The sequence below is a fragment of the Bos indicus x Bos taurus genome, chromosome 14, assembly GCF_003369695.1.
Source record: "Bos indicus x Bos taurus breed Angus x Brahman F1 hybrid chromosome 14, Bos_hybrid_MaternalHap_v2.0, whole genome shotgun sequence".
NCBI lineage: Eukaryota > Metazoa > Chordata > Mammalia > Artiodactyla > Bovidae > Bos > Bos indicus x Bos taurus.
In genome coordinates this window covers 411429-437491 of record NC_040089.1, presented here as the reverse complement: position 1 = coordinate 437491, position 26063 = coordinate 411429, and the positions used below count along the sequence as shown (strand labels likewise).

The following is a 26063-nucleotide window of genomic DNA, read 5'->3' as shown; positions in this document are numbered from 1 at the left end:
AGCGCACCCCAAAACTCTCCTCATGACCTGAAGACACTGAGTCCTTGAGACTGAATAGAGAAGATAGAGTCTCTTTTGCTAAATTTGTGTAACTTAGACAAGAGCCCATAAAGGGTTTATTTTCCTGGGAAGAGACAGAAAATCACCCTGCATTCCGAAGAGCCTGCTGAGCCCTGTAGCTAAGCCTTGCCTCCCTGGAGCAGCTGGGGGTGGGTGTGCTGGGGAAACTGACTGCTCGCTCCCCGAGGCCTACAACAGAGGGGGCAGCAACTCCAAGTCTCTCCTGAGGGATGGGCTCTGACCTTGGCCAAACTGAAGACCCCATTCTGTTCAACTATAGCCACGCCTTCCTCTTGAACAAAACAGAAAGTAGGAAACAAGGGTGCCTTTTTAATTGCAATCAAATATGCTGTCTGTGGTCAGTGCCCCCGAGCCCGGCCCAGAAGCTGTGGGTGGCTCGGTGTGCAGCCCAGAGCAGGCATGGGGCCCACTGCACGCTGGGGCTGGGGCCAGGCAGCTGAGCCACGCCACACCCCTTGGGTCCCCAAGCAGTGTCTCCTCTTCGGGGCCCAGCCTCCGGCGCCCAGGACAGGGGAGGTGGGGCAGAGGGCGAGGGGGCTCCCACCTTCGCACACACATGCAGACATCCCAGGGTTCGCTTCCGTCCCTTCTCCGCTGAGATGGGCAAGGGCGCGGTGCAGCCGCGGCCGTGGGCGTGGGCGGGGCCGCCTACTTTTGAATCTGGAACAGGAAGAGCCGCAGGTTGATGTTCTTGGCAGCCAGCAGCTTGTTGCACTCCACGGAGTCGACGATGGGCAGCGGCACGTAGTCCGTCTCGTTGCTCTCGTTGGTGAACACAAAGTGGTAGATGACGGGGCTGATCTTCACGTCGTCGTACGGGCCCTTGAGCAGCAGGAAGGAGCACTCCAGGGGCGCAGTGACCTTGCTCTTGAGCAGGAGCTGGAAGGAGAGGGTGCGCTTGCACGAAAGGTTGGGGTTGCGCTCCGAGTCGTTCACGCGTGCCTTCAGGACCCACGTCTGGTTCAGCACCGTGAACCGAGGCGTCTCATAGTACAGACGTGTGATGAAGTCGTCTGTGCGGTACGGCCGGAACTGGACCTCTGTGGAGACAGACAGGCCGGGGCCGGCGGTCAGAGGGGGCAGGGCCAGGGTGGCGCCTTCCCGGCCGGCCGAGGAGAAGGGCTCGGCCAGGGAGGAAGGCAACTTACCCGGACGCAGCAGCTCTACTTGTCACAAGGCAAATCAAACCCATTAGGGCAAACGAAGGCGCACGCAAGCTTTGGGGGAACAACTACAAACAGAAGTGACACTCGTTAGCGGCAGGGAACCCAGAGGCTTTGAGGGGAGAGTGGCCGGTGTGGCCGGACCCCCACTGGCCCCTCCTCTTCCCCCCGGGGCCCCGCAGGGCGAGCGGCCCCACCCAGGGGAGCCGGGGTAAGCAGACACACAGACAGGATGCAGTTCTGTGAAAAAGTGCACTTTATTGGTTCTGATACAGAGCTGCCAGAAAAGCCGGTAGCTGGGCTGGCACGTGGCCCCCGAGCCCACACTGGGCCTCAAGGCGCAGCCCCATTGAGGGCCCAGTCCTGGCTCTGCCAGCTGGCCGAAGGGCCCCTCAGTCAGCGGTGACTGCCGCCACACAGTCCTCACAGTAGAGCCCGTGGCCCCTGGCCGGCAAGTCCCTCTGCAGAGGTGGCCAATCCTCCCTTCCCGGCCACTGCCGCAGTCACGACGCCTCGGTCCACAGGGACTCTCCAGGCTGGGTGGTCTGGGACACGGTGCCCACCACGGCAGCCGAGGCTACGACTAACCAGAGCCATGGCCTTCTGCTGCTGAGGCCAAGCCCTCGGCTCCCTGGGCCTCCGCGGGCCCGCACGAAGCCAGGCCCGGCCCAGGCAGCACGGTCTGACTGCTGCCTGACTGCCCTTGATGTGGAGCTGGCCGCCGGGCGTGAGCTCCAGCGAGCACAGGCTTCCTGCCATCCTCTGTCTAGAGCGAGCTCTGGCCTGACTCCTGCTCCCCAGAGTGTCCAAATGCAGTGGTGGTGACCAGGAGAGCCCAGGAGATCCAGCGGGCCTGGGCGCAGTCCAGCCTGCCCATCCCTGGGCATCCACTCCCGGCTCTGCGGTTTGAGTCGGGCCCCCTCAGCTCGCTCTGGAGCCCCAGCCCTGCCCATCTTCTCACTGGCCTCAGGAAGCCTGTGGCCACTGCAGTAACTGCCTTTTGGCAGGACCCGATGTGATGACTGCTCTTCTTGCCCCTGGCTCCGCAGGGCAGGCCCTCAGCTCCCAGAGCCCCCCAGACACACCCACCTTCCAGTGAGAATCCACCAGTCCTAAGGCCGTGCAGCCCCCCGCAGTGAGGACACCACTTTGCCGGGGTCACAGGACCAGGGTGGGGACGCCAGGGAGAGGGGCCTCTGCAGAGCCATGCAAGGGCCCCCAGGGTCCTATCTGGCCCCCCTGCTCAGCCTCCAGCCCTCTTCCCCGAGGCATCCTCCCACGCACCAGGAGCTCATCCAGAGCCTAGCCACCGGGTGCATCTGCCCTGGCTCCTGGCTGCCGGCCCCGCCCCAGCCTGTGTGGGGTGCAGCAGGCGGCAGGGCGCCTCACCTGTGTAGCCGATCTTTTCAAAGCTGAGCAGGCTGAAGATGCTGTTGTAGAGCTGCATCTCCTTGCGGTGGCTTTGGTCCATCTCATCCAGGATCTCCATCAGCTCGTTCCCTGTCTTGGTTGGGTGGGCACACGCGGCTTCGTGCACCGTCAGCTCGTGGAAAGGGCCGTGCCACGGGCAGCCGATGCGCTTGTACTTGCACTGCGTCACCCTGGGGAGGCGGTGAGCACTGCGGTCACACCCTGCCTATGCAAGGCGGCCGTGCCAGGGGTCCTCCCAAGGGGTGCGTCCACCCAGCCCTTCTCATTTGAACTGCTCCCTGAAGGACAAATACCCCGTGTGTTGGCCCCGAGAAGGGGTCAGAGCTCGGGAGGGCCTAGGAAGGAGCAGGGCATGTGTGAATTGTGGGTGTGCACACCACCTACACCCACCGGGGTGGGCCCTCCACGAAAGTCCTAAGCCCTGCATGGCTCCGCTCCAGGGAGGCTCAGTGGCCTGGCTCCCTAGGGGATTGTGGAGCCAGTGCCCCCTTACACCACGATCCCAGAGCCCTTGGGCTGGCCACACTCTACTGGCCCAGGACCACCAAGGACAGGCTTCAAGGAAGAAGTCACCACACGGCCACAAGAACTCTGGAGGGCCAGGGTGACTCCAGAGGCTGCCAGGTGAGGATCTAAGCCCTGTCTGTGGGGCCTGCCTGCCCCAGCAGCTTCCCGCTGACCCCGCCCTGCCAGGGCCTGGAGGCAGGCGGGCCAGCTGGTCCAGACGCTCACCTGTCCTGGCACTCCTCTTTCTGGTGCCTCTCCAGGATGGAGCGGGGGAACTGGCACAGGCAGAAGCCACACTCAGAGGGCAGCTCGCTCACGGCCTTCTCCACGGCCAGGTTGCGGCAGCAGAGGCTCTTACTGATCTCACAACGACAGTTGGGGCACGTGGCCTGCTCCTCCTTCAGCCGGGCATCTGCTAGTAGGTGGATAAAACAGCCAGCGCACATCAAGTGACCGTTAGTACACTGCGGAGAAGGAAAGGGAGATGAAGCTCACGGACCTGCGGGACCAGGCAGAGGCGCACCCGCCCCATGGCCGGCCCCTCCCAGGGCTGCAGCTGCAGGGGCCACAGGCAGGCAGCGGTCTGAGAAGCACAGGTCTGGCCTCCGGAGCCCGCACGGCCCCGTGGGGAGGGCGGGTCTCGAGGTGGCCCTCGCCGCCAGCAGAGCCTGACTCGGGGACGCCTGGAGCACACGTGCTCTCGGCGAGCTTCCCACCCTTGGCAGGTGTGCCCTCACCCAGGCCCCGCCACACTGGCCTCCTGGGCCGGCACAGGTGGCAAGGCAGTTGCCACCCCCCCAAGGGGCTGGATCCCACCAGTGGCTTTCTTAATGGCTGGCAGCACAGCCCGGGCAGATGGGGAGACCCTTGGCACGGGCTGGGCACAGGGGCAGCGCGTGTCTGCAGGGGGTTGCTGGCTTTCAGCCTTGGAGCCGGCCCCTCCCTTTCTGAGCCTGTGGATCCAAGGCCCAAACGCTGCGGTTGTCCACCTCCCCTCCAGCCTGGGGGCCTGGTGTGTGGACAGCAGGCTGCCGGCTCAGCTCCCTCATTGAGGGAGGGTGCTCCACACATCCCCAGAGCACCCACTTGATGCCACTGACACACTTGGGCTGTGGGCTCGGGTCTGCAGGGACTCACAGGGTTGGGGTAGAAGAGGCCCACAAGGGAACCAGTGGTGCAGGAGCAGACGAGCCATGTCCTCTGGGGCACACTGGGTGGTCGCTGAGCCTGGGAGGGAGTGTGGTGCCCCCGCTCTGGGCACCCACCTCCCCCGCAAGACGCCCAGGGCAGAGGATGAGCAGGCGGACAGTGTGCCCACCAGCTCCCCTGGGGCCCAGGACCCTTCTGCAAGTGGGATGCAATGCAATTGAGACGATCGGGGCTACTGCCAGGCCAGGCCCGCAAAAGGTGGGTCCTCAGTGAACACCAGCCTCCACCCCACCGCTCCAGGGTCTGGGCACGGAGCTGAGGGCTGCAGGAGGCCGAGTGGGCTCTCAGCACCGACAGGCCACGCTTGGGGTCTAGTGGGTGAGGGGACTACGTGCTGAAGGCTGACTGGGGGCCAGAGACAAAGGCCTCAGACACAGAACTCAGGTCCACACAAGTGCCCTAGATCAGCTGCACTCAAATCTCAATTTCTAAGTCAGGTGAAAGATTAAAGTGTGTGAGATGAGGGGGGAGCCTGGCAGGGTCTGCTCTGGACATGCGGGCTAGCTGAGGGTGGAGGTGAGGCTGGTGCCAAGAACAGTCAGGGCAGAAAAGGAATCTGTTCTGTCCACCCCCCGAGTCGTGGAGAAGCCAGAGAGGTCTGAGTGCAGAGGACAGTGGAGGACCAGGCACCACAGGCTGCTGCCGCCCGCCCAGGTCGGGTGTGTTCTCCAAGCCCCCGCGCAGGTGGGCCCGAGGGCCTGGCTGCACCAAGCCACATCCACAGAGAGAGTCGCTGTGACCTCCAGAGGCAGAAAGGCGAGCAGGACCTGCTAACCTGACCGCTGACTCACGGGAGGAAGTGCCAGGCAAGGCAGCACCACACCTGCCCAGCACCCCAGGGAGGGAGCCGGCCGGACGCTGGGACCCCAGGGCCTGGGACCCCACACTACTTTGTGCGGCCAACGTTAGTTCTAGATGCCCTCAGGCAGGGCCCGAGGGTCTGGGTGGAGAGCAACAGCTGCTGCTGGGCCCGGCCCAGCTGGCTTTTCTGGTCTCTGGTGGTCCAGCCAGGATGTGGGCCTGAGGGCAAGAGACCCGGGATGGGGTCCAGGGACCCCGTGAGGGATGCGAGGCTGCCCAGTGTGTGACTGCTCACTCCTGGCCCTGCCCTGAAAGTCCACTGCTTGGGAGCAAATGGGGTGACCTGCAGGCCTCCCCTCAGAACCTGGGGGTTGCAGGAGCAACCCTGTTCCAGGCCAGCTTCTGTCCGGCCTCCCGGAGCCTCCAGACCTAACACAGGCACCAGCCCTCTCCTGGCCTCTGGGGAGACACGGTGACGGCCCCTCCAGCCCTAAGAGCTCAGTTCTCGGATCGAACACAGCGAAGCAGTGCTGCTGGCCTGGCTGAGGGGCAAGCAAATATCCACAGCTAGTCCCTTATCGGCCACCCAAGGGACACTCTCTGGGGGGGCAACAGGTGACCTGCCTGCGGGTCTGTCTGCAATCACCACACTCGAGCCCTCCCCACATCCAGGACCCCCTGGACCCCCGACCAAGACCCAACTCTGCACACAGGCCTGGCCGAGGCAGCGGGCCTCTTGCCCAGCCAGAAGTTGGGCTTCAGAGGGCTCAGCCCAGTACTGGCTGTGCGCCAAGCCTCTGATGGACAGCACCAGCCAGGGCAGGCCAGAGTGCCCCACACAACTGCCAGGGCCAAGCCCCTGAGAGCATGGGCCCGCCACGGAGCAGCTCCTGCCGCACCCAGCCTGGGCTGCTTGCCCACCACCTGCCAGGAAGACCTGAGAGACAGGAAGGATTGGGCAGGGGGCTCCAGGCTGGCCAGACCCCACAGGCCACCGGCAGGACGACCACAGACTGGCCACCTCCCTTTCTGGGCCTCATTTTCTCAAGCACATAAGGCAAAGGGACTTCCCTGGAGACCCAGTGGTTAAGACTCCGTGCTTCCACTGCAGGGGGCACAGGTGTGATCCCTGGTCAGGGAACTAGATCCCACAAGTTTGCTCCACCCACCCCCCCCCAAAAAAAACCTGCAATGAGAACACGCGGGTCTTACCATGTGCAGCAGAGGTACGGCAGCACCACACGAGGGCACAGAACTAACTGCCACCGCCAGCGGGCCTCTGCACACCCCTGCCCAGGAGCCTCAGGAAGGGCTCCAGGCACAAGCCTGCCTCAACAAAGGCCCTCCCTCCCACTGGGTTCTTCAGTCAAGTCCCTCTGCAACAGCCCTGAAGGGGGCATTTGCACCTGCCCCCGAGGTCATCACCTGGCCAGTGCACCTAGGCCGTGCAGGTCAGGCCTCTGCTTGAACCACTTTTCCCTGGGGCAGCTGGAAGCTGTGTCTGCACTCCTGAGGAAAAGCCCTGGGCTCTGGGCCTGGGACAAACACAGATCTTACAAAGTGCCCTCAGTACTTGATCAAGTCCTTGATCAGTAGGTCTTACAGCCCGGAGTGCATGGTCCCCTCAAACCCTGGGGTGCCCCCTAAACGCCACTGCTTACCAGTAAAGGCAGGCTCAGAACCCAGACTCACGGGACCAGCCCGCCCTCCAAGCACAGTGGAGGCACTAACCATCTACGTGCCCCTCAGCCCAGCTGGAGCCGAACCCCCACCCTGTCACCTGGCCCAGTAGGGCCTCACGGCACCCCACACCCTTGCACCCTCTGTCCAACGTCTCCTTGACTTCTTTCGTCAAGAGACGCAGAAGGCCCCTTCTCAGGGCAAGCCAGGACTCCAACCTTCCCCCAGGTTTCGGGGCTGAAGCTCTGGGCCAGCAGCCCGACTCCCCACCCCAAGGCTCGGGGACCTGGGCGGGGACCAAGAGTCCTGCCTGGACCAAACGTTAACTAAAGTGACAGCCAGCTCAAGCAAGCACAACTTCTCGTGGCCACAGACTGGCTCTTCCCCTGGTGTGGATGGCTAAGCAGACAGGTTCTCAAAGCGGGAGCCGGCAGTTTCGGCATTAGGGAAGAGGACCCCCAGCCACGCGGGTGGGCAGCCCCGTGGGAGACCCCTGAACATCACCACGAACAGAGTCTGTGGCACCAGGCAGGTGGACAGGTGCTGAGGCGGGGCACTCACAGGATCCCCAAGGCAGGTGCCCACGCTGGCCAGGACCTGGGCAGAGATGGAGCCACCCCTGCCTCAGGCCTCTCACCCACACGACCGCCCACCAGGTGGCCAAGGCCCTGGGCTGACCTGAGGCCTGCTGGGGACAGAAGGCACAGCAGCACGGCCTCAACCCTCCCCCGGGGCAGACGGTGCCACTGGCCGGGCAGGTGGGGCGGGAAAGGCATCCCGCAGCAGGGAGAGGACGGCCTTGGCCCGGGGTGCTGCCTCAGCAGGGCCTGCGGGAGTGGGAGGGGAAAGGACTGAAGAGGGCCCCCAGGCAGAAGGGGCACCAGAGGAAAGGGCTGGAGGGGGCTCAGGCCTGAGGCAGTGGACCAGGCACCAGGCCAGCTGGCGCCACAGCCTGTGACAGAGGCCCCAGCTCCTCCACCCTCACGGGGGCACAGGCGCTCTCCTGGCTGAGAACCGAGTCGGGGTGGCAGAGCCTCTTGGGCCTGTACTTCAGAGGCTGGTCTGCGGCTCAGAGCCTTCGCTGACATCAGCGGGGTCAGGGACAAGTCTGCCTTGCGTGAAGGGCTGCGGGCGAGCCCGGACGGGGGTCAAGAATCAGATGAGGGGGCAGCACCCCAGGCCCACATGCTGAAGCTGTGTTTCCCCCGAAGATGGCAGAGGAGCCGGGTCACAGTGCCCTGGGGCCCCAGAACTGCATGCAGAACAGGCGCAGCACCACTGCCCGCCGCGCCCAGCGCAGAGCTCCTATCCTCTGTCCCGGCTGCACCCCTGACCGCCTACCCCTACCTGGCTGCCCGCTGCTGTGCCTATCCGAGAGCCTGGAAAGCAGCTGCACACCTTGTCAGGCCAGGCACCAGGGATGCATCTAACACCCACATAAGAACAGCAAAACCAGCACCTGCCGTACCAGCTGCAATCCTGACCTGACCCAACCTAACAAAGGCCATGGTGAGAACCAGTTGCATGAGCGCCCTGGTCTGACTCCACAGCAAGAGTCCCAACCCAGGTGGTGTGGCAGACTGGATGTGGGCAAGGGTTTCCAATCAGGGACAGGTGACCAAGCCCAGGCATGCCACCGTGTCTGCTCTCGGCACTACCCAGGCTTCCCCAGAGGCACGGAGGTAGGAGCTGGCAGCCAGAGAGCAAGCTCTCGAGTTGTGTGCCCAGCCACATCCAGAGGCCTATGCAGACACCCCAGCACCAGGCACTGCACGAGGGCTCAGCATGGTCACTGGCTCTTCTCCTCACCCCCAGAACTGGGCACCAACTGCAACAGCCCTCAGATGCATGGCACGGCTGGTGCCGGCCCCAAGCCATGTATCCTGGTGGGGTCAGGCTAAATGTTGCCTGTAGCAACAGAGAGCAAAATATACCACAACACCAGAGGCAAGTGCACCAGACAGCCCATCAGTGTAACTCACCAAGACGGCCAGCAGAAGTGGAGAGGCTGAACCCAGGCCAGGAAGACACAGCAAGCAGTGGGCCCCAACCAGGGACACGCAGAGAGCTCTGCGTCCACTCATTTCAAGGTAGTACATGCAGGACCCATGCCATCCTTGCCCAGATCCTCCCAGGAGAAAATGGCGCAGGGCTCCAGGTCCATTTCAACCTCTCCCCCATCAATGACCCCATCCGGGGTGGCTGTGAAGGTGACCTGGAATACTACTTGCAGCAAGGAGCGACCAAGAAGCCTTCCCTCGGGGCCCCACTCACCCCAGGCTCCAGTGTGGGAACGGCTGGGCATCCACATCAGGGGCCCCCATCCCACAGCAAGACTTCAGGGAGCCAAAGTGAGTTCTGACCTGTTGCGGGGCTCTGACCAACTCTTCCAGAGCCAATGGCTCTCCCACTGACCACATGCTCTAAAGCTTTCTCAAGCCTCTAGAGATGAGAGGAAATTCACTCCCTGCCAACGCCCGGTGTCACTGGGGAAGGATGGAGGTGGGGCAGACGGCCAGCGCCAGCACCATCCGTGGCTCTCCTTGCTCAGTAGGCCCATTCCTGGGGAAGCACTGAGCAGAGCCCACGAGGTCATGGGCAAGGCCACAGCCCACGTGGCCACAGTGCCTTCACCCTTCATCAGAGCTGCTCAGCCGCCTGCCTCCAGCCGGGCCAGGACAGACCTCAGCTCCCGGCACAGTGTGGGCCGGTTTGAACCAGCCAGGCTCAGAGGCCCGGTCACCAGAAGCTCTGGCCAGAGGCAGAAATGCAGCTGTCTCTGCTGAGTGGACCAAGAGCCGGCACTGCATGGTCTGTTCTGATGCCAGGTCCAGCTCCAGCCCACTCACATGAGGGAAGACGAGGCACCCCCAAATTCCCCTGGGACTTCGCACCACTGACTTGGTCTCCCACTGTCTCAATTAAGGCCCAGGGAAAAGTCCTTCTGGAAGAATCAAAAGGTCATGGGCAACCAAAAGGGGTAAGAGGAAGGACAGGTCCTCAGGCGCACCCCGAAGCCTGAGGGAGTTATGAGACGCACTACCGCCATTTGTACTGAGCCAGGAGGCCTGTGGTACCCGTGAGCTAGGACCTCTGGCCAGGAGCTTCCCAAAACCCAGGAAAGTGAGTCGAAAACCAGTGTCCTCTCCCCCACCAATGCCTCCTCTTTCGTCTCTCCATCATCCAGGCACACTGGGGTCGTCCCCAGCAGCCTCCTGCCAGAGCAGGAAGGAGCCGGAGATCCAGAGGCTGGGAAATCCACACTAGCCCTGCACTGTCTAGCACAAAAATGACCTTCTCACCACAGCCCCCAGGTTGAGCACAAGCAGGGGGACAAGGCCTCATCAGTCATGTCCAGCTCCTGTAAATGCAAACAAAGGTGACAAGAGCTCCTCAAAGCAGTTGGGGGAGGGAAATCAGAGATGGGGGTTGGCGTGGACAGACAGACAGCAGAGAGAGCAGAACACTGCACAGTGACCCTGGGACCAGAGTGTGACCCTGTCGCTGGGTGGTGCATGAATATGATCCCCCAGGGTCCAGTACCCTCTCTGGTAGGCCTGAGCTGGTTAAGGATTCGGAGTCCAGCCACTAGGCTGCCTCTTCATGTATAAAGAAAGCCAACAGACCTCCTGGAGCGCCAGTAGCCTAGGAAGCCAGGCCTGGTGTGGGTGACGAGGGACGGGGCAGGAGCCCAGTCTGAGGCAAAGCAAGCCCAGAAGGTGCTGGGCTGGGCTGGGGAAGGGGCCCAGACTGTGGGGCTTGAGGTAGGCAGTTCATCCATACCAGGAGTGAGGGTACGGGTGGGGGAAGGCAAGACGTGAGCCCTTCCCTTCTCAAAGTTTTTCCAGAAATAAATAACAAGGGGAAGGGGATTTTTCCACTGCAAAGGGTAAAGGGATACAGGACGAGCATGAGGACAAGTTTGGGCGGCGGCGGCGGGGGGCGGGAGGTGTCTGCAAAGAAAGTGACAAGAACTCTTGAGGAAGAGCCAAGACCAGGGGCTCCTAGAGCCCAGGGAGCTCAGGGCTTCGGGGAGCAGGCCGGGAAGTGGAGAGGAGCCCACATCTGTCACCAGCTTTCTCTGGGGTCAGTTTGAAGGTGGGCTGGGGAGTGCTGAAGAGAAGAGAACAGGGGAAGCGGGAAAGAGAAGGGGCGTCTAAGTGGGACACAAGAGGTTCCCATCAGGGTATAAGAGCAGGAGAAAAAAAGGGGTTCCGAACAGGAAACAAAAAAGTTGCCAGAGAACGAGAAAGGAGCTTCCGAACAGGCGCCAGAGTCCCACTTCTGGGCCCCAGGGCTCCGGCCTGGCCTCCGAGGAGACGCGGTGCCGGGGGGGCCGGCCGCGGCGGGGCTGGAGCCGAGCCGGGTCGGGGTCGGGCCGGCGGCCCTACCTGGTACACGGAGGCCTTGGGCAGGTCCAGGCAGACCGTGCAGCACAGAACCGAGTAGAGCCGCTCCTCCAGCTTCCCGCTGCCCGCCGCCGCCGCCGCTGCTGCCGCCTCGGCTGCCTCGGCCGCCCGTAGCCGCTTCTTGGGCGGCGCGTCGGGGTCGCCCGCCGCCTCCTGCAGCTGCCGGGCGCCGGCCAGGCCCGCCTCGTCTGGGAGCCCGGGCCCCGCCGCCTCACCCAGCGCCGCCGCCGCCGCCGGCCCCGCGGCCGCCCCGGGCCCGGCCCCGACCCCGACTCCGGCCCCGGCCCCGGCCCCGACCCCGACCCCGGCCGGCACGGAGCCGGCTGGCCCAGCGGCCGGGCCGCCTCCGCCAGCCTCCTCGGCGCCGGACATCGCGGCCGGCCGGCCCGGCGGGCGGGTGCCGGCGCGCTCCCGCGGCTGGAGGTTAGGGGCGCCGCGCGCTCCCTCTGCCCTCTAGCCGCCGCCGAGACCCCGCAGCCCCGCTCCCTATGCCGCCGCCTCAGTGGGTCTGGCCCGCGCGTAGCCCCGCAGCCGCCGCGGCCACCGACCCCGGCGCGGTCGCCATCTTTGTTTTTGCTGCGCTCTCCCCCACCTTCCACCGCCGCCTACGCCCCCTCGTTCTCCCAGTCACGTGAGCTGCGTGAGGCCAATGGGAGGGCCTCTCGGGCGAGACTGCGAGTCGTCCAGAGCCAATAGGCGCGCGAGGACCCGCCCCTGCAGAAGGTGGGCGGGGTCCCGGGCGACCAGCTGAAGGGTGCTCACCCCGGCGGGGAAGTCCTGGCGTACAATAACTGGTGAGCAAGGTACTTCCTGCCACTCCAGGTCCGGACCACACGCCTTGGGTGCCCAGGCAAGGAGGGCAACCTTGGACTCCCAAGTCTACATGTCTGCGCCTTTGTCCCCAGACACCCAGGCTTGAGTGCGCGGGGCTCTAGCCTAGCTCACCGGAGCGAGAAACTGCCGGCTACTTCTCCCTCTCCGCCCAATCCCGTCTCCTAACCCGGGCGTTCGGAGCTGCAGAGCGGTCTAATAAGGAAAGCGAGGGTCTTAGGAAATCAGGACTTGCCCTGCACAGGCCGAAGGGCAAACGGGTAGAGGTTGAGTCAGCCCTGGGAGGGGATGTACATTTCTGTGAACAGCTGTGGGCTTCGTTTGCCTTCATCCCAGCCGGCGGCCAGTGAAGGTCACTGCCTCAGAGGACCACCAGCCAGACCTTGCAAAGATATTCATAACTCCATCGTGTCCCAGGAGAGCAAGGGCTCCTGTATCTTCTCAGTCCAGGGGCCCTCCTGACAACAGGGCCGTCAGGCCAAGTTGAGAGAGACCCCCAGAGTTGGTCCTGCACATTGCCTTTTTTGCTCAGGAAAACCAGTTGCTGCCCTGGGAGCCTTAGGAAGTTCACTGCAGGACTCCTCAATCTGGCTAAAGAAGAGGCAGAGTCCATATTCCTGCTAAATCCCTCAGGTTTATTGGAGACCAAGCCTCTCTCTGGATCCACAACCATGGCCTGCCCAAAATCAAGTCTGAGAACGTGCCTGGGACCCGGTCCCCCTCATTTTGGTTTTGGGCAAGTCCTCACACTGAGCCAGAGAGGGAGATAGTCAATCTGCAGAAAGCTGGCTTTGGGAAGGAGAGTCTATCACTAGCGGGAAGGTGGTAGCTGGGCAGAAGCTTCGCCTTGTGGTCTCCAGCCATCACTCCCACTGTAGGCGCTGTGTGTGCAGGGCCCGGTGGTAGGCCCAGCTGCCCCCTGCCAGGGCCCAGCGACAGATGTCCTCCTTCGGCAGCAGCAGCATGAGTCTGTCCTCCTCCAGCCGGCTCAGAAGACCTGCAGCACCCAGCATCACACCCCCCCACATTCCATAAGAGTTGGTTGTGAAAACGGCCACAATGAGGATGGTCACTGCGACCACCAGCACCACTGCCTGACCAGCCACAGAGCGGCCCTCAGCACCAAGGTGGTCACCAGCCACTGCCAGCACCATGCCTCCTCCCAGAAGCAGGTTGGCAGAGGAGCAGTCCCCATTCACCCAGTGGAAATCGAATGCCAAAAGGGGCAGGCCAATGACAGTGGCCACCCAGGCTCCAGCAAGACAGTCTTCATCTGTGCCCAGCCCTGAAGCCAGCATGGTGGCGGTGGCCAGGGCCTGGAGCAAGAAACCAGCAGCGGCCCCTCGATTTGCCTGTCAACACAGGAAAGGAAATGTGGGGAAAAGGGGTCAGGACCTCCCTTTAAGCAGGGGAGGGTCTGGGAGTCTCAGGGAAGCCTGGCCCACACACTAACCTCCCACCACCCTCTAGGAATTTGGGAGTAGGCTACGCCCCTGCCCCGCCCCAATGTACTCACCTGGGCAGTGCTCAGGGCTGCGTGTAGAGACACTGCTCCCAGCGCCAGGTGGGACAGGGCGGAACTCCACTCGCCCCCTGGCCTGGGGGTCATGACACCTCAGGCGGTAGTGAGTTTAAGGGGACAGGAAAGGGATCCTCAACTTGAGAAGAATGTAGAAGCCGGCGACGGGGAGCCCTAAGGGTGTTTCTTCAGGAGTCCCAGGTTCCAGAGTCCCATTTCTAAATATTGTTATAGGCTCATCCGAAACTCGCGGGAGCCCTGACGCCACAACCTTGGGGAAGAATGGCCTAAATAGGCCGGGAAGGGAAAATGCGGTGAGGAGCCGGGGCTGGGTGGGCGTTATTTCTGGCGTCCTGGAACCCAAGTCAGGGTGCAGGGCCCTGCGCTCGGGGAGGCACCGTCCTCGGAACCCGGTCGGGAAAGAGCGACAGCCCAGCACTCAGGCCGCTGACCACGACGCAGCGGCGAGCTGGAGGCCCAAACCAGCCCACCGTACCGCCCTCGGGCTGCTGCTCCGCCTCTCGCACCCGGCCTGCGGCTTCCGAGCGCCGACCAACGAGAAGAGCGGCGGCTAGAGCGGCTGGGGGGGGCGGGGCCAGGGAGCCTGGCCCCGGGGAGAGATGGGGCCAGATGGACGTGAGAGATGGGCGGGGCTGGGAGGAGGTGGGTCTCAGCTTGGGATGGGACGCGCAAGTCCATGGTTTGCGAGGAGGGAAGGGGCTCGAGGAAGGAGCGGTGAAGGGAGGGCCGGTGAGGTGGGGTTGAAGGAAGGGGCGGTGAGGGGAGGGGGCTGAGGAAGGGGCGGTGAGGGGAGGAGGCGGAGGAAGGGGCGGTGAGGGGAGGGGCTTTATGGGCGGGGCTGAGGAGGGGCGGGGGCGGGGCTGAGGGGCGGGGGGCGGGGCCTGGAAAGGGCCGAGGACAGGCCTTGAGGGGAGGGGCCGAGCAGGAGGTTCGCGGATAGGGAGGTTGGATGCTTGCGGGTAGCAGCCTCTGAGGGTTGGCGCCGCGCGCGGTCCTCCGCCGAGGACTGGTAGGGATGCTGGAAGAGGGTGCGGGGCTGCGCCGAGGGGGCGGCCGCCGGAGCATGCGCGCGGGCTCTGCCGCGGGCGGGCGCGGTGTCGGCGCGGGGACGCGGGGCGGCGTGAAGCCGGGCCCTCTGCCGCCCCGCGCTCCCATGTACGCCTTCTACTCGCTGCTCATCTACATCTTCTACAGTCTCTTCCGCAGGGATGGCGGGGCCGCGGCGGCCGCCGACGCTGAAAACCCCGCCCAGGTGAGCGGGGGAGCGCTCAGCTCGGCCGGCTACCTTCTTCCCGAGAACGGTTCGCAGGTCCCAGGGCGTTGACGCGGGGGAGGGCCCGTACCGAAGACCCCGTCTCTGGTGTTGGAGGCTGAGAGACTGGAGCCAGCCACCGGGCTAAGTCCCCGGAGGCAGGGACCCCACGGGCTGCCTGGCCTCTCCTCAGGGCCTCTCCCCCGCTGCCTCCCTAGAGCGCCCGCTGTAAGCCCGGGAGTCGCCGCCGCGCCTACCAGCCATCCGCTGAGCTGTGGACCGAGCTGACCGGCCTGGTCGGTACGTACTGTTGGTGCATCGGGAACGCTGCTGAGAGATACAGGGAGGGACCTGGCAGGCGCCGGCTGGTGGCCTGGCGTCCGACACAAGACCCAGCGCGCCTCCCCATCCTGCTTCCTGGCCTCGCAGGCTCTTCGGAGGCCGAGGATGGGTCGGGAGGGGGAGCCGAGCGCTGTCCGGCAGAGGTCTCTCTGGAAGAGGCTCTCGTGCGTCTTGCCGAGTTCCTCTCAGTCCAGCTGGGGGCGGAAGAGAGCTTTGGGACTCCTTCAGACCTGAGCAAGGTGAGCAGTTGAAACTCTTCCAGCTACTTGTTCTGCTTCCCCAGGTCCTCTGATCACCATCCATCCCTGTTTTTCCTACACCCGGCCCCCATTCTTCTCCACTTTGATACCTGTTTCTTTCCCAGCCCGGTGATGTTCCCCCACTGTTGACAGTGACTGGTCAACTCTTGGCTCTCCTGGCATGGATTCGAAGTCCCAGGGGCAGGCAGGCCCTGTCCCAGGGGACGCAGCCTGTCTCAGGGGTGCAGCACCCTCCTCCTGCTGGTGCGTAAGGAGTAGTGAGCTGAAGAGGGAGTCTGTCCAGGGGTTGACGCCCCCCAGAACCCGAGCGGCCAGATGTGAGGTGCCCTCTTTCAGGCCACAGAGCTCTTCTGTTCTAATTGGATCCACCCCACCCCAGGATCCCCATTGCAAGAAGAAAGCCCTTCCCTTTCACCAAGGGGCGAGGCCCAGGGACAGCAGCCTCCTCAGCTGGAGGAGGACCAGAGGGCTTGGCAGCGGCTGGAACAGCTCATCCTTGGACAGGTGAGGAGTCCAGAGCAGCTGGGACCTGGGCATCTGGGAAGGGCTGGGAGTCTGGGAGGGGACTGGAAGGTGGTGTTCCACCCTGTGTCCCTCCCTCCTTTCCAGCTGGAAGAGCTGAAGCAGCAGCTGGAACATCAGGAGGAGGAGCTGGGTCAGCTGCGCCTGGGAGTGGTGAGGCTGCTGGATGGGGGCTGGACGAAGGACCCAAGAGGGTACCAGCCTCCAGGTGAGTCCTGAGGGCTTCCTTCTCTCCCAGGGAGCAACAGACTCAGAGAAAAGGGTTCAGCATCTGACTCTGGAGAACAAAGCGCTGAAACAGAGCTTGAGCCTTACTCGGGACCTCCTGCTGCACTGGGGCCCTGCCCCCCACACCAGGGCCCCCCAGGTATCCTGCTTCTCAGCTGCGACCATCCCTGTAGCCTGGGGCTCCCACACAACTTGTCTCCAGCAGCACTGCCCGTGATTTCTCAGGACTCACGCTCTGACCCTTCAGACCTGGGCCCAGACTGTGGGCAGCAAGTGCACGGCAGCCCTGTTCAGGAATAGGACGCTGGGACCTTCCTGGTGCTCCTGGGGCTGAGCCTCTGCACTCCTCATGCAGGAGGCCCGGTTCCATCCCTGGGCAGGGAATTAGATCCCACGTGCCTCAACTAAGAGTTTGAATGCTGCAACTGAAGATCCCACACAGCCTAATAAATGCTTTTTAAAAAGGGGTGGGGGGTGGGGTGGTGGGACTTGAGAATCCCCTCAGTTCACTCCAAGGCTCCTCCCAGTGGCTGACCCCAGGGGAGCAGAAGGACTTGGGGAAAGGACCCATGCATGGAATTGGGAGGCACGGATGTGTGACCAATTTTACAACCCTCTCAACTTTCTCATCTGTAAAATGGGGCAGCTGGAATGCACCCCCTTGCACCTCCCACTCCCCTTGCAGGAGGAGGCAGAAGCCCTGCTGGAGCTCCGGAGGCGGCTTCAAGAAGCCCAAGACACCACAGAAGCCCTCCGAGTCCAGGTGGGCACTGGGCCCAGGGGCTGGGAAGTCTGGGGCTCTGGGAAGGGGGTGTCTGAGGCAGAGCCTGGTAAGTGCCTGTTTCCTCAGTGACAGGGGTGGGGTTGGGTGGGGGCAGCTAGGGGTGCAGGAGGTGCAGCTGCAGGGCCTTCAGGGGGCCCTCCGGCAGCTCCAGCAGGAGACTGAGCAGAACTGCAGGAGGGAGCTGCAGCAGATGCGAGGGCAGCTGGCAGGTAAGCTCCGGGGCTGTGGAGCTCATGGCGAGGTGTGGCGTCTGGCCTCCCCTCACCATAGCCTCCCCCGCAGGACTTCATGCTCGCATGGCCAGCTTGCGTCAGGGCTGTGGGGACCTCCGGGGACTCGTCAGCACCTTTACCCAGAGCTGCCAGGGTTCTCTGAGTGAAGCCCAGGGACAGGTCAGGACCGCTTGCTCCCTCCCTCGCACTTGCTCTCTGGCAGCCTTTTCACTGGCCTTCCCTTGGGGAGCCCCTGTCCCCGCCTCCTTTCCACTCCCAGGGTGTTGTCTGCTCTGATGGAGACCAGGGGCTCTGGAGCCAGAGTGACTGTGTCCTGTGCAGACTGGGGTGACAGTGGATGTCTCACATGGTTGCCAGGAGCCACCATTCTCCTCAGGTCCCTGAGCTCCATCCCAGGTCACTGAGAGATCACTCCCGCCCTCTGGGGCCTGAAGCCACAGAAAGCGGTAGATCACTGCAGCTGGGCTGCGTAGTAGATCCTGCCCTCAGCACAGCATCCCCCAGCTGTTTCCACTGCCTCCCCTCCCTGTGCCGGCCCCTCCCTCACGTCTCTGTCCCCCCAGGTTTCCTGGGCTCTAGGGGCACTGTCAGCTGACGGGGCTGGGAGTCAACTCGCAGAGGCGCGGCAGGGGCCTCTGCCTGGATGCTCAGGGCGGCTGCTGGAGCTCAAGGGTACAGCAGGTTTGGGGAGCAAAGGGCTGGAGTGGCAGAGGTTGGGGACGTGGAGGCTCTTCACACTTCAGGACCTAGGAGGCAGCTCTGGACCTGATCTCCACCCCAGGAAACATCCGTGTGCTGTGTCGGCTGAGGCCAGGGACACCCTCCAGCCTGGTGAGCTTAGAGCCCGGCCCGGGTGGCACTGTTACCACCTGCTATCGAGGGCACCAGCGTCGCTTCCGCCTAGACTGGGTCTTCCCTCCGCACGCCAGCCAAGAGGAGGTGATGCTCCACCCTTGGATCTGTGTTGACTGTCTCTCAGATCCCCTGGAGTCCTGAGGAGGCGCCTGTCTGTCCGCCCTCCTAGGAGAGAGGGTGGCTGGACTCCAGCAAGGAAGGGAGGGAGCCGGGGGGCCTAGGAGCAGGGCTGGCATCCTAGCTGGGCACTTGCTTTCCTCCCAGGGTTTTTCCTTTGCATCTGGCCACCAAGCTCTTGGGGCCTCCCTGGTGGCTCAGACGGTAAAGAGTCTGCCTGCAATGAGGGAGACCCGGGTTCGATTCCTGGGTTGGGAAGATCCCCTAGAGAAAGAAATGGCAATTCACTTTAGCACTTTTGCCTGGAAAATCCCACGGACAGGGGAGCCTGATAGGCTACAGTCCACGGGGTCACAAAGAGTTGGACACGACTGAGTGACTTCACTTTCACCAAGCTCTTGCAGGCCGGGGAAGACAAATTATGGCTTAAAGGAAGATTAACATTTTCAAAAGTAACTTTGTGCCAGGAGAGCATGCTTGAGGTGACAGTCCCGCAGGGCTGCAGGGCCCGGCTGGGGCCCTGCTGTGCCCGGGGACCTCTGTCCCCCAGGCTTCTCTGGCTGTCCACTCCCCTGGCCCAGCGTTCAGACTGACCCGCTCTGAGAGGGGTACCCCTCCTTGCTTTGTGGTTGGGGGAGTGGGGAGCACAGGTGAGCTTCCAGCACCTGAGCTCTCCCAATGCCCTGCTCAGATGCTGCCCTCCTCCCCTTTGCTGCCGGACCCAGGGAGCTGGAAAGCAGAGGCTTAAGTCCCAGCGCCCGCCACCTTGCTTCCCACACACCCTCTCCAGTGCGCACACACTGTGCAGCTGGAGCTTCCCTAGCTCAGGAACAAGGCTGAGAGCTGGGAGGGTGAGGTGAGAGGCAGAGCTGTCAGAGATCAGACTGTGGTGGCCTCACAGGGACAGACTGGTGAGAGTGCCTGGCAGGTGGCCAGGGCTCCCTCTTTCACTTTCGGGGTCCCCACAGCTGTTTGCCACCTACCTCCATTTACCCCCACACCACCCCTACCCTGTCTTCAGCCTCCATGCCCGCTGCAGCCCTGGATAGGGGCCCCTTTGTGCATTGTCTTCCAGGTGGACAGGGCCCTCCGGTTCTAGAGGAAAGAGTTAAAGGCATCTGGCACTGAGCCCCCATCTCTGCAGGAGCACCTCCAGTGCTCCTTTCTAGCCACGGAGTCTGAGCCACCTCACTGGCTATTCTGGGTTCTGCTTTAGTGTCTGGCAATCAACATTTCAGACAGCACCGGCTCCCTACTCAGTTAGGCTTTCATGCCTCTGGGCATGGAAGCTGACCTTGTCATTGCTCAGGAGGCTGCTGCTGGTGTCCAGCTGTGAGCAGGATGCCAAGTCCCAGCTCCATGTCCCCTTCACCTGCTTCTGTGCACCTGCCCAGGGACGGCTTCAGGATCCTGGCTGCTGCCACCCCCCAGCCATGGGCCCTCTGGGTTCATCCTTCATGTGGCACGTGCTGCACTAGTCCTCTTTCCTCGTTATCACTTAATCCTCACAACAGGTGCCACTACAGTCCCCACCTTGCAGAGGAAAAGATGAGTGATTTGCCTCCAATCCCACCTGGGGTTTGAACCTGGCCATCGAGCCCAGGGTCTGGACCCTTGACTGCTACACCCCCAAGTCTCCCAAGCAGTCAGTCATCAGGACTCTATTACTCTGTTCCCGCTATTTGTCATGTTCCTTCCCTCTTTGGCTGGCAAATTCTTGCAAATGCCACCTTGTCCAGGGAGCCTCCTCTGTCTGTTGGGAGATCCTCGCTTCCCCTACGTTCCCCTAAAGCCAGTCTCCTCCCAGGGGAATCAAGTTATGGTCAAGTTCTCTTACCTCAGGCTTAGGGCCCTTCCAAACCCCTTGCACCCCTAGGTCTTCAGGGAGCTGGAGTCTGCTGTGCTGTCCTGCCTCGGGGGCTACAGTGTCTGCATTTTCACCTACGGTCAGACAGGGACGGGGAAGACCTACAGCATGGAGGTGGGAAAGGATGCAGTTGGGGAGCTCCGGAGCCAGGGGCTGGGATGTGAGCTTGCTGAGGCACCCCATGCCATCCCCAGGGGCCGCCTGAGGACCCCGGCATCGCTCCTAGGGCACTGCAGTCACTGTTCCAGGAGATGGGCACAGGCGGGCAGCACCGTGTAACCCTCAGCATGGTGGAGATCTACAACGAGGCTGTCAGGTCAGGGGCACCTGGTGCCTCCTGCCTTGCCCCCAGCCCCAACCTCTTCTGTCTCCACCCCCCAGAACCCCCAACGGAGCCCTGCCCTTTTTCACCAGGGACCTCCTTGCCCCAGGGCCTCCCCAGCGCCTGGCAGTGAGGCAGGGCCCAGCAGGCCAGGGGGGAATCCAGGTGGCTGGCCTCACCCACTGGGACGTGCCCAACCTGGAGTCTCTGCACCAGGTGAGGCTGCCCAGTGGGGCCCTGCAGTCCTCCAAGCCCCCGCCCTGTACCCGCACCGGGGGCGCGGGACCCGCTACAGGCCAGCCCTTGTCCGCCCGTCCTGCAGATGCTGAGCCTGGGGAGGAGCAACCGGGCCACCGCTGCCACCGCCATGAACCAGCGCAGCTCTCGCTCGCACGCCCTGGTCACGCTGACACTGCGCACAGCGTCCCCATCGCGCGGTCCCGGCACCGCAGGTACCTCGGCGCCTGAGCCCTGCGGGGGCCTCGCTGCACCCACGCCGGGCCTCCGTCCACGCCGGGCTCGCTCGCTCCTGCAGGCACGCTACACCTCGTCGACCTGGCGGGGTCCGAGCGCGCCTGGAAGGCGGGGACGGCCGGAACGTCGCAGGAAGACCGGGACGGTGCCCAGCGTCTACGGGAGGCTCGGACCATCAACCGCTCGCTGCTGGCACTGGGAGGCGTGATGGCCGCGCTGCGGGCCCGCCGGCCCCACGTGCCCTTCCGCGACTCGCAGCTCACGCGCCTGCTGCAGCCGGCGCTGGGTCCAGGCGCCACGGTGGTGCTGCTCCTGCAGGTGGGCGGGACGGCCGGCGGGGAGGGTGGTCATTTGCATGCCAGGTACCGCCCACCAGGGCACGCCCACCAGCGCAGCTACCCGCAGATCTCCACGCGGCCCGAGGATCTCGGCGAGACAGTGTGCTCGCTCAAGTTCGCCGAGCGTGTGGGCCGAGTGGAGCTGGGGCCGGCCAGGCCCCGCAGGGCCCCCCGCTCCGGGACGCCCTCCTCCCTGAGCACCGACACACCACTCTCCGGGACCCCCTGCACCCCGACGCCGTCGCCCGGCAGCCCTCCAAGCCCCGGCCTAGACAGCGGCTCCAGCTCGGCCCTGGCACCACCGGAGGACCTGCCTTCCTAGTCCTGCCCAAGGAGCCTGGGTCACATCTCTGCGGGCAGAGGCAGCAAAATCCCTATTCCCTCATGACTTCCTTGACCTCTGGGGGCCGCTGCCCCCCAGACTGCCAGAACCCACCCTCCTCTCCCACCCTGAAGGAGTGCTCCGCCTGGGGTAATTATCACACTACCCCCCCCCCCCGCCCCCCTTATCACCATCTGCTGTTATCGTAGCGCACAGCAGGGGATCCCAGGGCCGCAGAGGCAGACCGCGGCCAAGTGGTCACCAGAGTCACTATCCCATCAGACTTGCGTTGAAATGTTTTCTATTCCTTTACTGTTACCGCCCCACCTCCATCACCAAAGCCAAGTAGGGTCTCCATTCTCAATCCCCTTCCCCCCCAAGGTGCTTCCTCTTTCCCAGGCAACAGCTGAGGGAGGACAGGGCTTTAGGCTGGAGCCCCATTAGGTTTTCCCTCCCCCAGCCGGAGCCAGGGAGGGGAGGTGACAGCTGGTGATGGATGGACAGATGGACGGAGAGCTGGAGAAGGTGGGACCAGGAAGGGGAAAGGAAGGGCTACTCCAGGCAGAGCCCTGCTCCATCCAGCCTTGCCTCTAGGGGTAGGAGAGGTACAACTAACCATCGGGCCGGGTGATGCCCTGCTGGGCCATAGCTCTTCTGGGGCAGCCAATAAACATGTGGACTCTCAACGTGGCTGGTGCCTCTGTCTCAGGCTGCCAGAGTCACACAGACGTTGGTTTCTCCTCAACAAGCCTAAGGGTGGCAGAGGAAAGCAGTCCCTGCCCTGGGAGCATCACAGGCCATACCAGGAGAGTAGCCAGCCTGGGGTGGGGGTAGCCAGGTCTCGGGGGTGGCTAACCCACACGTCATAGATGCTTTTGTTGGGTGGCACCCCCTGGAAGAGAGTATCTAGATCCCAGAGCAGCCTTGTGGGGCCATGGGTTTCAGGGGCCACCCCCCAATAGCCTGTGCTGGTGGAGGGAGGGCACCGGGGGCAGGAGGTGGGTGGCAGTGGGGCCAAAGGCATCACCACATTGGGAGTGTAAATGGGCAAGTAGGAGGTGGGCAGCTGCCCCCACAGCGAGGCCCTGTGACCTCCACCAGAGAGAACCCCGGGGTCTGGGGTGCCCTGCAGTAAGTGGAGAGGCCAGGCCCTGGGCTCAGGGGACAGGACGGAGGGCTTGCTGTTTTCCCCCTGGGAAGTCTTCCCCTCTGCCCTGATGGGCCTTGGGAGGGGGCAGACGGGCCACAAAGGCTTCTCAGAGGGCGGGGGTGCAGCAGGCACCTCTCCCTCCCCTGAGCGCTGTGAGCCTGACCGTCTGGGGCTGCTCCGCGGCGTCTCCTCCCCGGAGTCCCCTAGCAGAGACTTGATGCTGAAGCCCTCGCAGGGCGGCGACTGGGGACTGGGCGGCTGGTAGGGTCGGCCGTGCAGCACGTAGGGGCCGAGATCCTTGGCGAAGGCTCCCCTCGCGCCCCTGCTCTGCCAGCGCCGGCACAGGGCCGTGTTCTGCAGCCGCAGCGCTTCGGCCGGGATCAGGCTCACGTCGACCGCCCAGAAGTTGCCCTTGGCCTGGGGCTTCGCGGGATCCTTGGGCACCTGGTGGGGGAGGGGAGCAGGCTTGGGTGGGGCCGCACGACCCCGGATATCAGGATTTCCGCCGGCGTCCGGCTCCCAGGCTCCGACCCTCGCCCTGCCCTACCTTGCGGAAGCACCGGTTGGAGGAGAGGTTGTGGCGGATGGAGTCTTTCCAGCCTTCGTAATCGTCCCTGAAGAAGGGGAACGCGGCCTGGACCTGACGGATGATCTGAAACCATCGGGTGGGCGGTGGGCGCCGTGAGCCAGGGCGCGCGGGCGGGGGCAACGCTGTCCCTCCCCTCGTCACTGCGTGGCCTGCCTCGCCAGGAAGGGGTCTACCCGAGCACTTTAGCTCTCTCCCTGGGTGCCCAGGCCGGGACTGGCCCCCCTGGTATGGCTGGGGACGGCCAGGTCGGGGTGGAGGCCGGAGCCTGGGCCTCAGGCCATTGGAGGACGCGTAGGGACACAGGTCCGATCACCGAGTGCGAGGGAGAGCGGGCGAGGGTCCTCTCACCTGGGCCAGCTTCAGCCTGCGGGAGGGTGCAGCCTGGATCACAAGGGCGATCATGGCCAAGTAGGTGTAGGGGGGCTTGTCATGCCGCAGGTATCTCTTCTTCCTCCTCTTGGGGGGCTGGGAGGGCGAATCCCCCTCAGGGAGACCCAGGCCGGGGTTGCTGCAGGGCCCCATGCAGGGGAAGCAGGAAACGTGGGCAGGGGCCCAGCCGGGCAGTGGGCGCTGGGCACGGGGTAGTGTGGTAGTGTGGGGAGGTAGAGCTGGGACCTGAGGCCAGGCGGGGGCTGGCGGGCCAAGCCCTTTATCATTCGGATGGAAGGGGGAGGGGAGGGGAGGCAGAAATACGCGATGGGGGAGGGGAGCGTGCTGAGGGCAGCCACAATTAGCAGGTTTCGGTTAATCTGGAAGGGAGGGAAAGGGCAGGGAAGATTCCAGTGGGGGCTGTGGCCGGCCACCCAGGCCCCATTCCTCACCCCTGGGCTGCCTTGGGCACCCCCCTAGAGCTGGAAAGAAAAGTCTGTGGAAGGGGCTTATGACACACACTTTATCCCACCCAGATCTCAGGCTCACATTTAACAGAGGAGTGACTGGTCCAAGATGAGCTGCCAAGAAGGGGTGGGTCCTGCCCAGAGTTCAAGGCCAAGCAGCTAGCAGGACTTGGATGGTGGTCTGGGAGGGCTTCCTGGAGGAAACCTCATAAATAAGAGACAGATACAGTTGACTCAAGGGATTTTCCCACAGGCTGCTGCAGGGCCCCAGGGGGCTCCCCAGGTCCTGGAGGCCACTTTCCCTCCCTTCTTGGTGCTGGTCAACAGTAGGTCCTCACTGTGCACTCACTCTGCACCTTAGTGGCCCTGGGACAGCTGGACCTCCATGGCCTGAGAGAACTTCCTGGAAGCACGTTTGTCTTTCTACCCCTCTTCTGGGCCTGTGGGTCCAGACCCTTTGGAAGTTTTCCATTGGAGGAGGTCAATTGGTCCTCTGGGGCACTCAGGCAGTGCCCCTGGGTGGGTGTGCGTGGAGAAGCAGGCCTTCTAGCCGTATGGGTTTACTGGCTACATCTTGGGGCCATGCCTTGAGAATACATCCCTGTGGATCATGGTCCCTACCCAGGGGAGCCTGGGAGGACCACTTGGCATCACCCTGGGCAGGAGTGAGGACAGCTGTGTTATGTGTGGGTACACAGGACTTCCCAGTGCCCTGTAGCTTACTCTAGAAGGAGGGAGATGCTCCCCAGGCTGGCGGGGTCTGGCCTGAGTGGAGAAGGGGCACTCTGGGACGAGTGGAGGGTGAGCCCCATGAAGCCTGTGGTGCCAGCACCCCCTGCTCAGGCCTGGCTAGAGCCTCTAAGTGCTTTAGCAGACACAGGGCCTGGCCTAAAGGTGTGGCCCTGGAAAAGTGTGTTTGGCAGCAACCCTGAGACATGGTTCTCCTGGTCCCAGACCCTTCTGTCCCCTCACCTCCTCCCTGGCCCGATCTGTGGCTCTGCCTCTCAAGTGCTCTGTAGCTGTGTACCCTGCTCTGTATGCTACCCCAAAGCCTGGTCCCCCCCGCCCATGAGGACTGGGCAAGTTTGCACAAGGGATTTATCAGGCCCAGGACACCAGCAGTGGTGGGGTGTTGCTATTAGAACCCCCAGACCCGAGGGAAGCCATGAAAGCACAGGGACACACTTTGTATCACTTTACTCAAGATTTTTCTCGGGCAGCAGCAGCACTCCCCCTGCCCAGTCCGCCCCCAATTATACCCTTAGAGGGCTGAAAATCTGGAGCAGACAGTGGATGTGCGGCTCTCACTGAGGTGCTGAGAGAAGGGATGGGTGATGGGTGCTCTGGAGGAGGAAGCCTGGGGCTGAGATGATGATGTTGGGGTGCTACATTGCTACCTCCATTATCAGATTCTTCATATTTCATCTGGCTTCCTCTGGACTCCCATGTCACTTCTTCAAGTCCTGTTCGTTTCCAGGGCTCTAGCTGAGAGGTTCTTGTGTCCCCTAGCCCAGTCAGTTATTGAGAGGTCTTTTTCTCCAACAGGTCTAAGGCACCGCTTTTCCTCCACTGTCCCTTCCTTGCTTCCAGGATAAAGCCCAGCTCTTGGTTTGGCGTTCAAGGTTCCTCACGTCCTGACTACTCATCGGTGACTGTACATACCCCACAGAGCGAGCCCCACCCTCCTAAACCACCACCTCAACTGTTCCCACCTTGGCGCATGCTCTCCCCCAGTAATGCCCCTGCTTTGTCGAGTGAACTCGGACCCTTCCTTAAAAGATCAGCCTAATCAGACGACCTCCCTCCTGGTAAACTTGTGACTACTTGCGCTTCTCGCCCCGGCAGGCCCTCTCTTTGCCAGTAGGCCATCACCGCCCCCTGCCCACGCGGCGGTCCGCAACCTCCTCAGTAGCTCTGGGC

General features: G+C 63.3%; 4 protein-coding genes across 16 annotated transcripts; 1 reads left to right on the top strand and 3 right to left on the bottom strand.

Annotated features, from left to right (window-relative positions):
* Positions 1 to 370: 370 nt before the first annotated feature.
* On the bottom strand, positions 371 to 11668 carry LOC113903899 (cysteine and histidine-rich protein 1). The gene is made up of 4 exons (XM_027560566.1): positions 11264 to 11668; positions 3408 to 3646; positions 2634 to 2845; positions 371 to 1121 (listed from the first exon to the last, which is right to left on the bottom strand). The coding sequence occupies exons 1-4, from the start codon at positions 11651 to 11653 to the stop codon at positions 730 to 732; spliced, it is 1233 nt and encodes a 410-aa protein (XP_027416367.1). The 5' UTR covers positions 11654 to 11668; the 3' UTR covers positions 371 to 729.
* Positions 11669 to 12726: 1058 nt separating this feature from the next.
* On the bottom strand, positions 12727 to 14334 carry LOC113903918 (cysteine and histidine-rich protein 1-like). The gene is made up of 2 exons (XM_027560607.1): positions 13629 to 14334; positions 12727 to 13464 (listed from the first exon to the last, which is right to left on the bottom strand). Exons 1-2 carry the CDS (start codon positions 13719 to 13721, stop codon positions 12976 to 12978), a joined length of 582 nt encoding a protein of 193 aa, XP_027416408.1. The 5' UTR covers positions 13722 to 14334; the 3' UTR covers positions 12727 to 12975.
* On the top strand, positions 14244 to 22254 carry KIFC2 (kinesin family member C2). 13 transcript variants are annotated; one of them, XM_027560437.1, is made up of 18 exons: positions 14729 to 14904; positions 15123 to 15204; positions 15334 to 15485; positions 15611 to 15749; positions 15886 to 16010; positions 16116 to 16181; positions 16267 to 16395; positions 16942 to 17019; positions 17135 to 17249; positions 17323 to 17432; positions 17837 to 17954; positions 18055 to 18212; positions 20122 to 20226; positions 20307 to 20428; positions 20527 to 20650; positions 20757 to 20886; positions 20970 to 21226; positions 21314 to 22254. In XM_027560437.1, exons 1-18 carry the CDS (start codon positions 14806 to 14808, stop codon positions 21566 to 21568), a joined length of 2364 nt encoding a protein of 787 aa, XP_027416238.1. In that variant the 5' UTR covers positions 14729 to 14805; the 3' UTR covers positions 21569 to 22254. The 13 variants fall into 13 exon arrangements, with proteins under 13 accessions (XP_027416240.1, XP_027416241.1, XP_027416236.1 ...); XM_027560438.1 differs by having other exon boundaries at positions 14730 to 14904; positions 17837 to 17945; XM_027560429.1 differs by having other exon boundaries at positions 20970 to 22254.
* FOXH1 (forkhead box H1) lies at positions 21853 to 26045 on the bottom strand. Its single transcript, XM_027560572.1, has 3 exons — positions 23656 to 26045; positions 23266 to 23370; positions 21853 to 23162 (listed from the first exon to the last, which is right to left on the bottom strand). The coding sequence occupies exons 1-3, from the start codon at positions 23827 to 23829 to the stop codon at positions 22359 to 22361; spliced, it is 1083 nt and encodes a 360-aa protein (XP_027416373.1). The 5' UTR covers positions 23830 to 26045; the 3' UTR covers positions 21853 to 22358.
* Positions 26046 to 26063: the final 18 nt, after the last annotated feature.

Bases quoted from the DNA above. Each gene is read 5' to 3' on its own strand.
- KIFC2 (XM_027560427.1), top strand. From the start codon at position 14,806: ATGTACGCCTTCTACTCGCTGCTCATCTACATCTTCTACAGTCTCTTC. The intron at 17,955-18,054 runs GTTTGGGGAGCA...TCTCCACCCCAG, and splicing joins GGAGCTCAAGGGTACAGCAG to GAAACATCCGTGTGCTGTGT. The intron at 20,651-20,756 runs GTGAGGCTGCCC...CCCGTCCTGCAG, and splicing joins ACCTGGAGTCTCTGCACCAG to ATGCTGAGCCTGGGGAGGAG.
- FOXH1 (XM_027560572.1), bottom strand. From the start codon at position 23,829: ATGGGGCCCTGCAGCAACCCCGGCCTGGGTCTCCCTGAGGGGGATTCG. The intron at 23,371-23,655 runs GTGAGAGGACCC...CGATGGTTTCAG, and splicing joins GCAGGCTGAAGCTGGCCCAG to ATCATCCGTCAGGTCCAGGC. The intron at 23,163-23,265 runs GTAGGGCAGGGC...CTCCCCCACCAG, and splicing joins CCAACCGGTGCTTCCGCAAG to GTGCCCAAGGATCCCGCGAA.
- LOC113903918 (XM_027560607.1), bottom strand. From the start codon at position 13,721: ATGACCCCCAGGCCAGGGGGCGAGTGGAGTTCCGCCCTGTCCCACCTG. The intron at 13,465-13,628 runs GTGAGTACATTG...CTGTGTTGACAG, and splicing joins CAGCCCTGAGCACTGCCCAG to GCAAATCGAGGGGCCGCTGC.
- LOC113903899 (XM_027560566.1), bottom strand. From the start codon at position 11,653: ATGTCCGGCGCCGAGGAGGCTGGCGGAGGCGGCCCGGCCGCTGGGCCA. The intron at 3,647-11,263 runs GTAGGGCCGCCG...CCTTCTCCGCAG, and splicing joins CCAAGGCCTCCGTGTACCAG to TGTACTAACGGTCACTTGAT. The intron at 2,846-3,407 runs GTGAGCGTCTGG...CCGCCTCCCCAG, and splicing joins AAAGAGGAGTGCCAGGACAG to GGTGACGCAGTGCAAGTACA.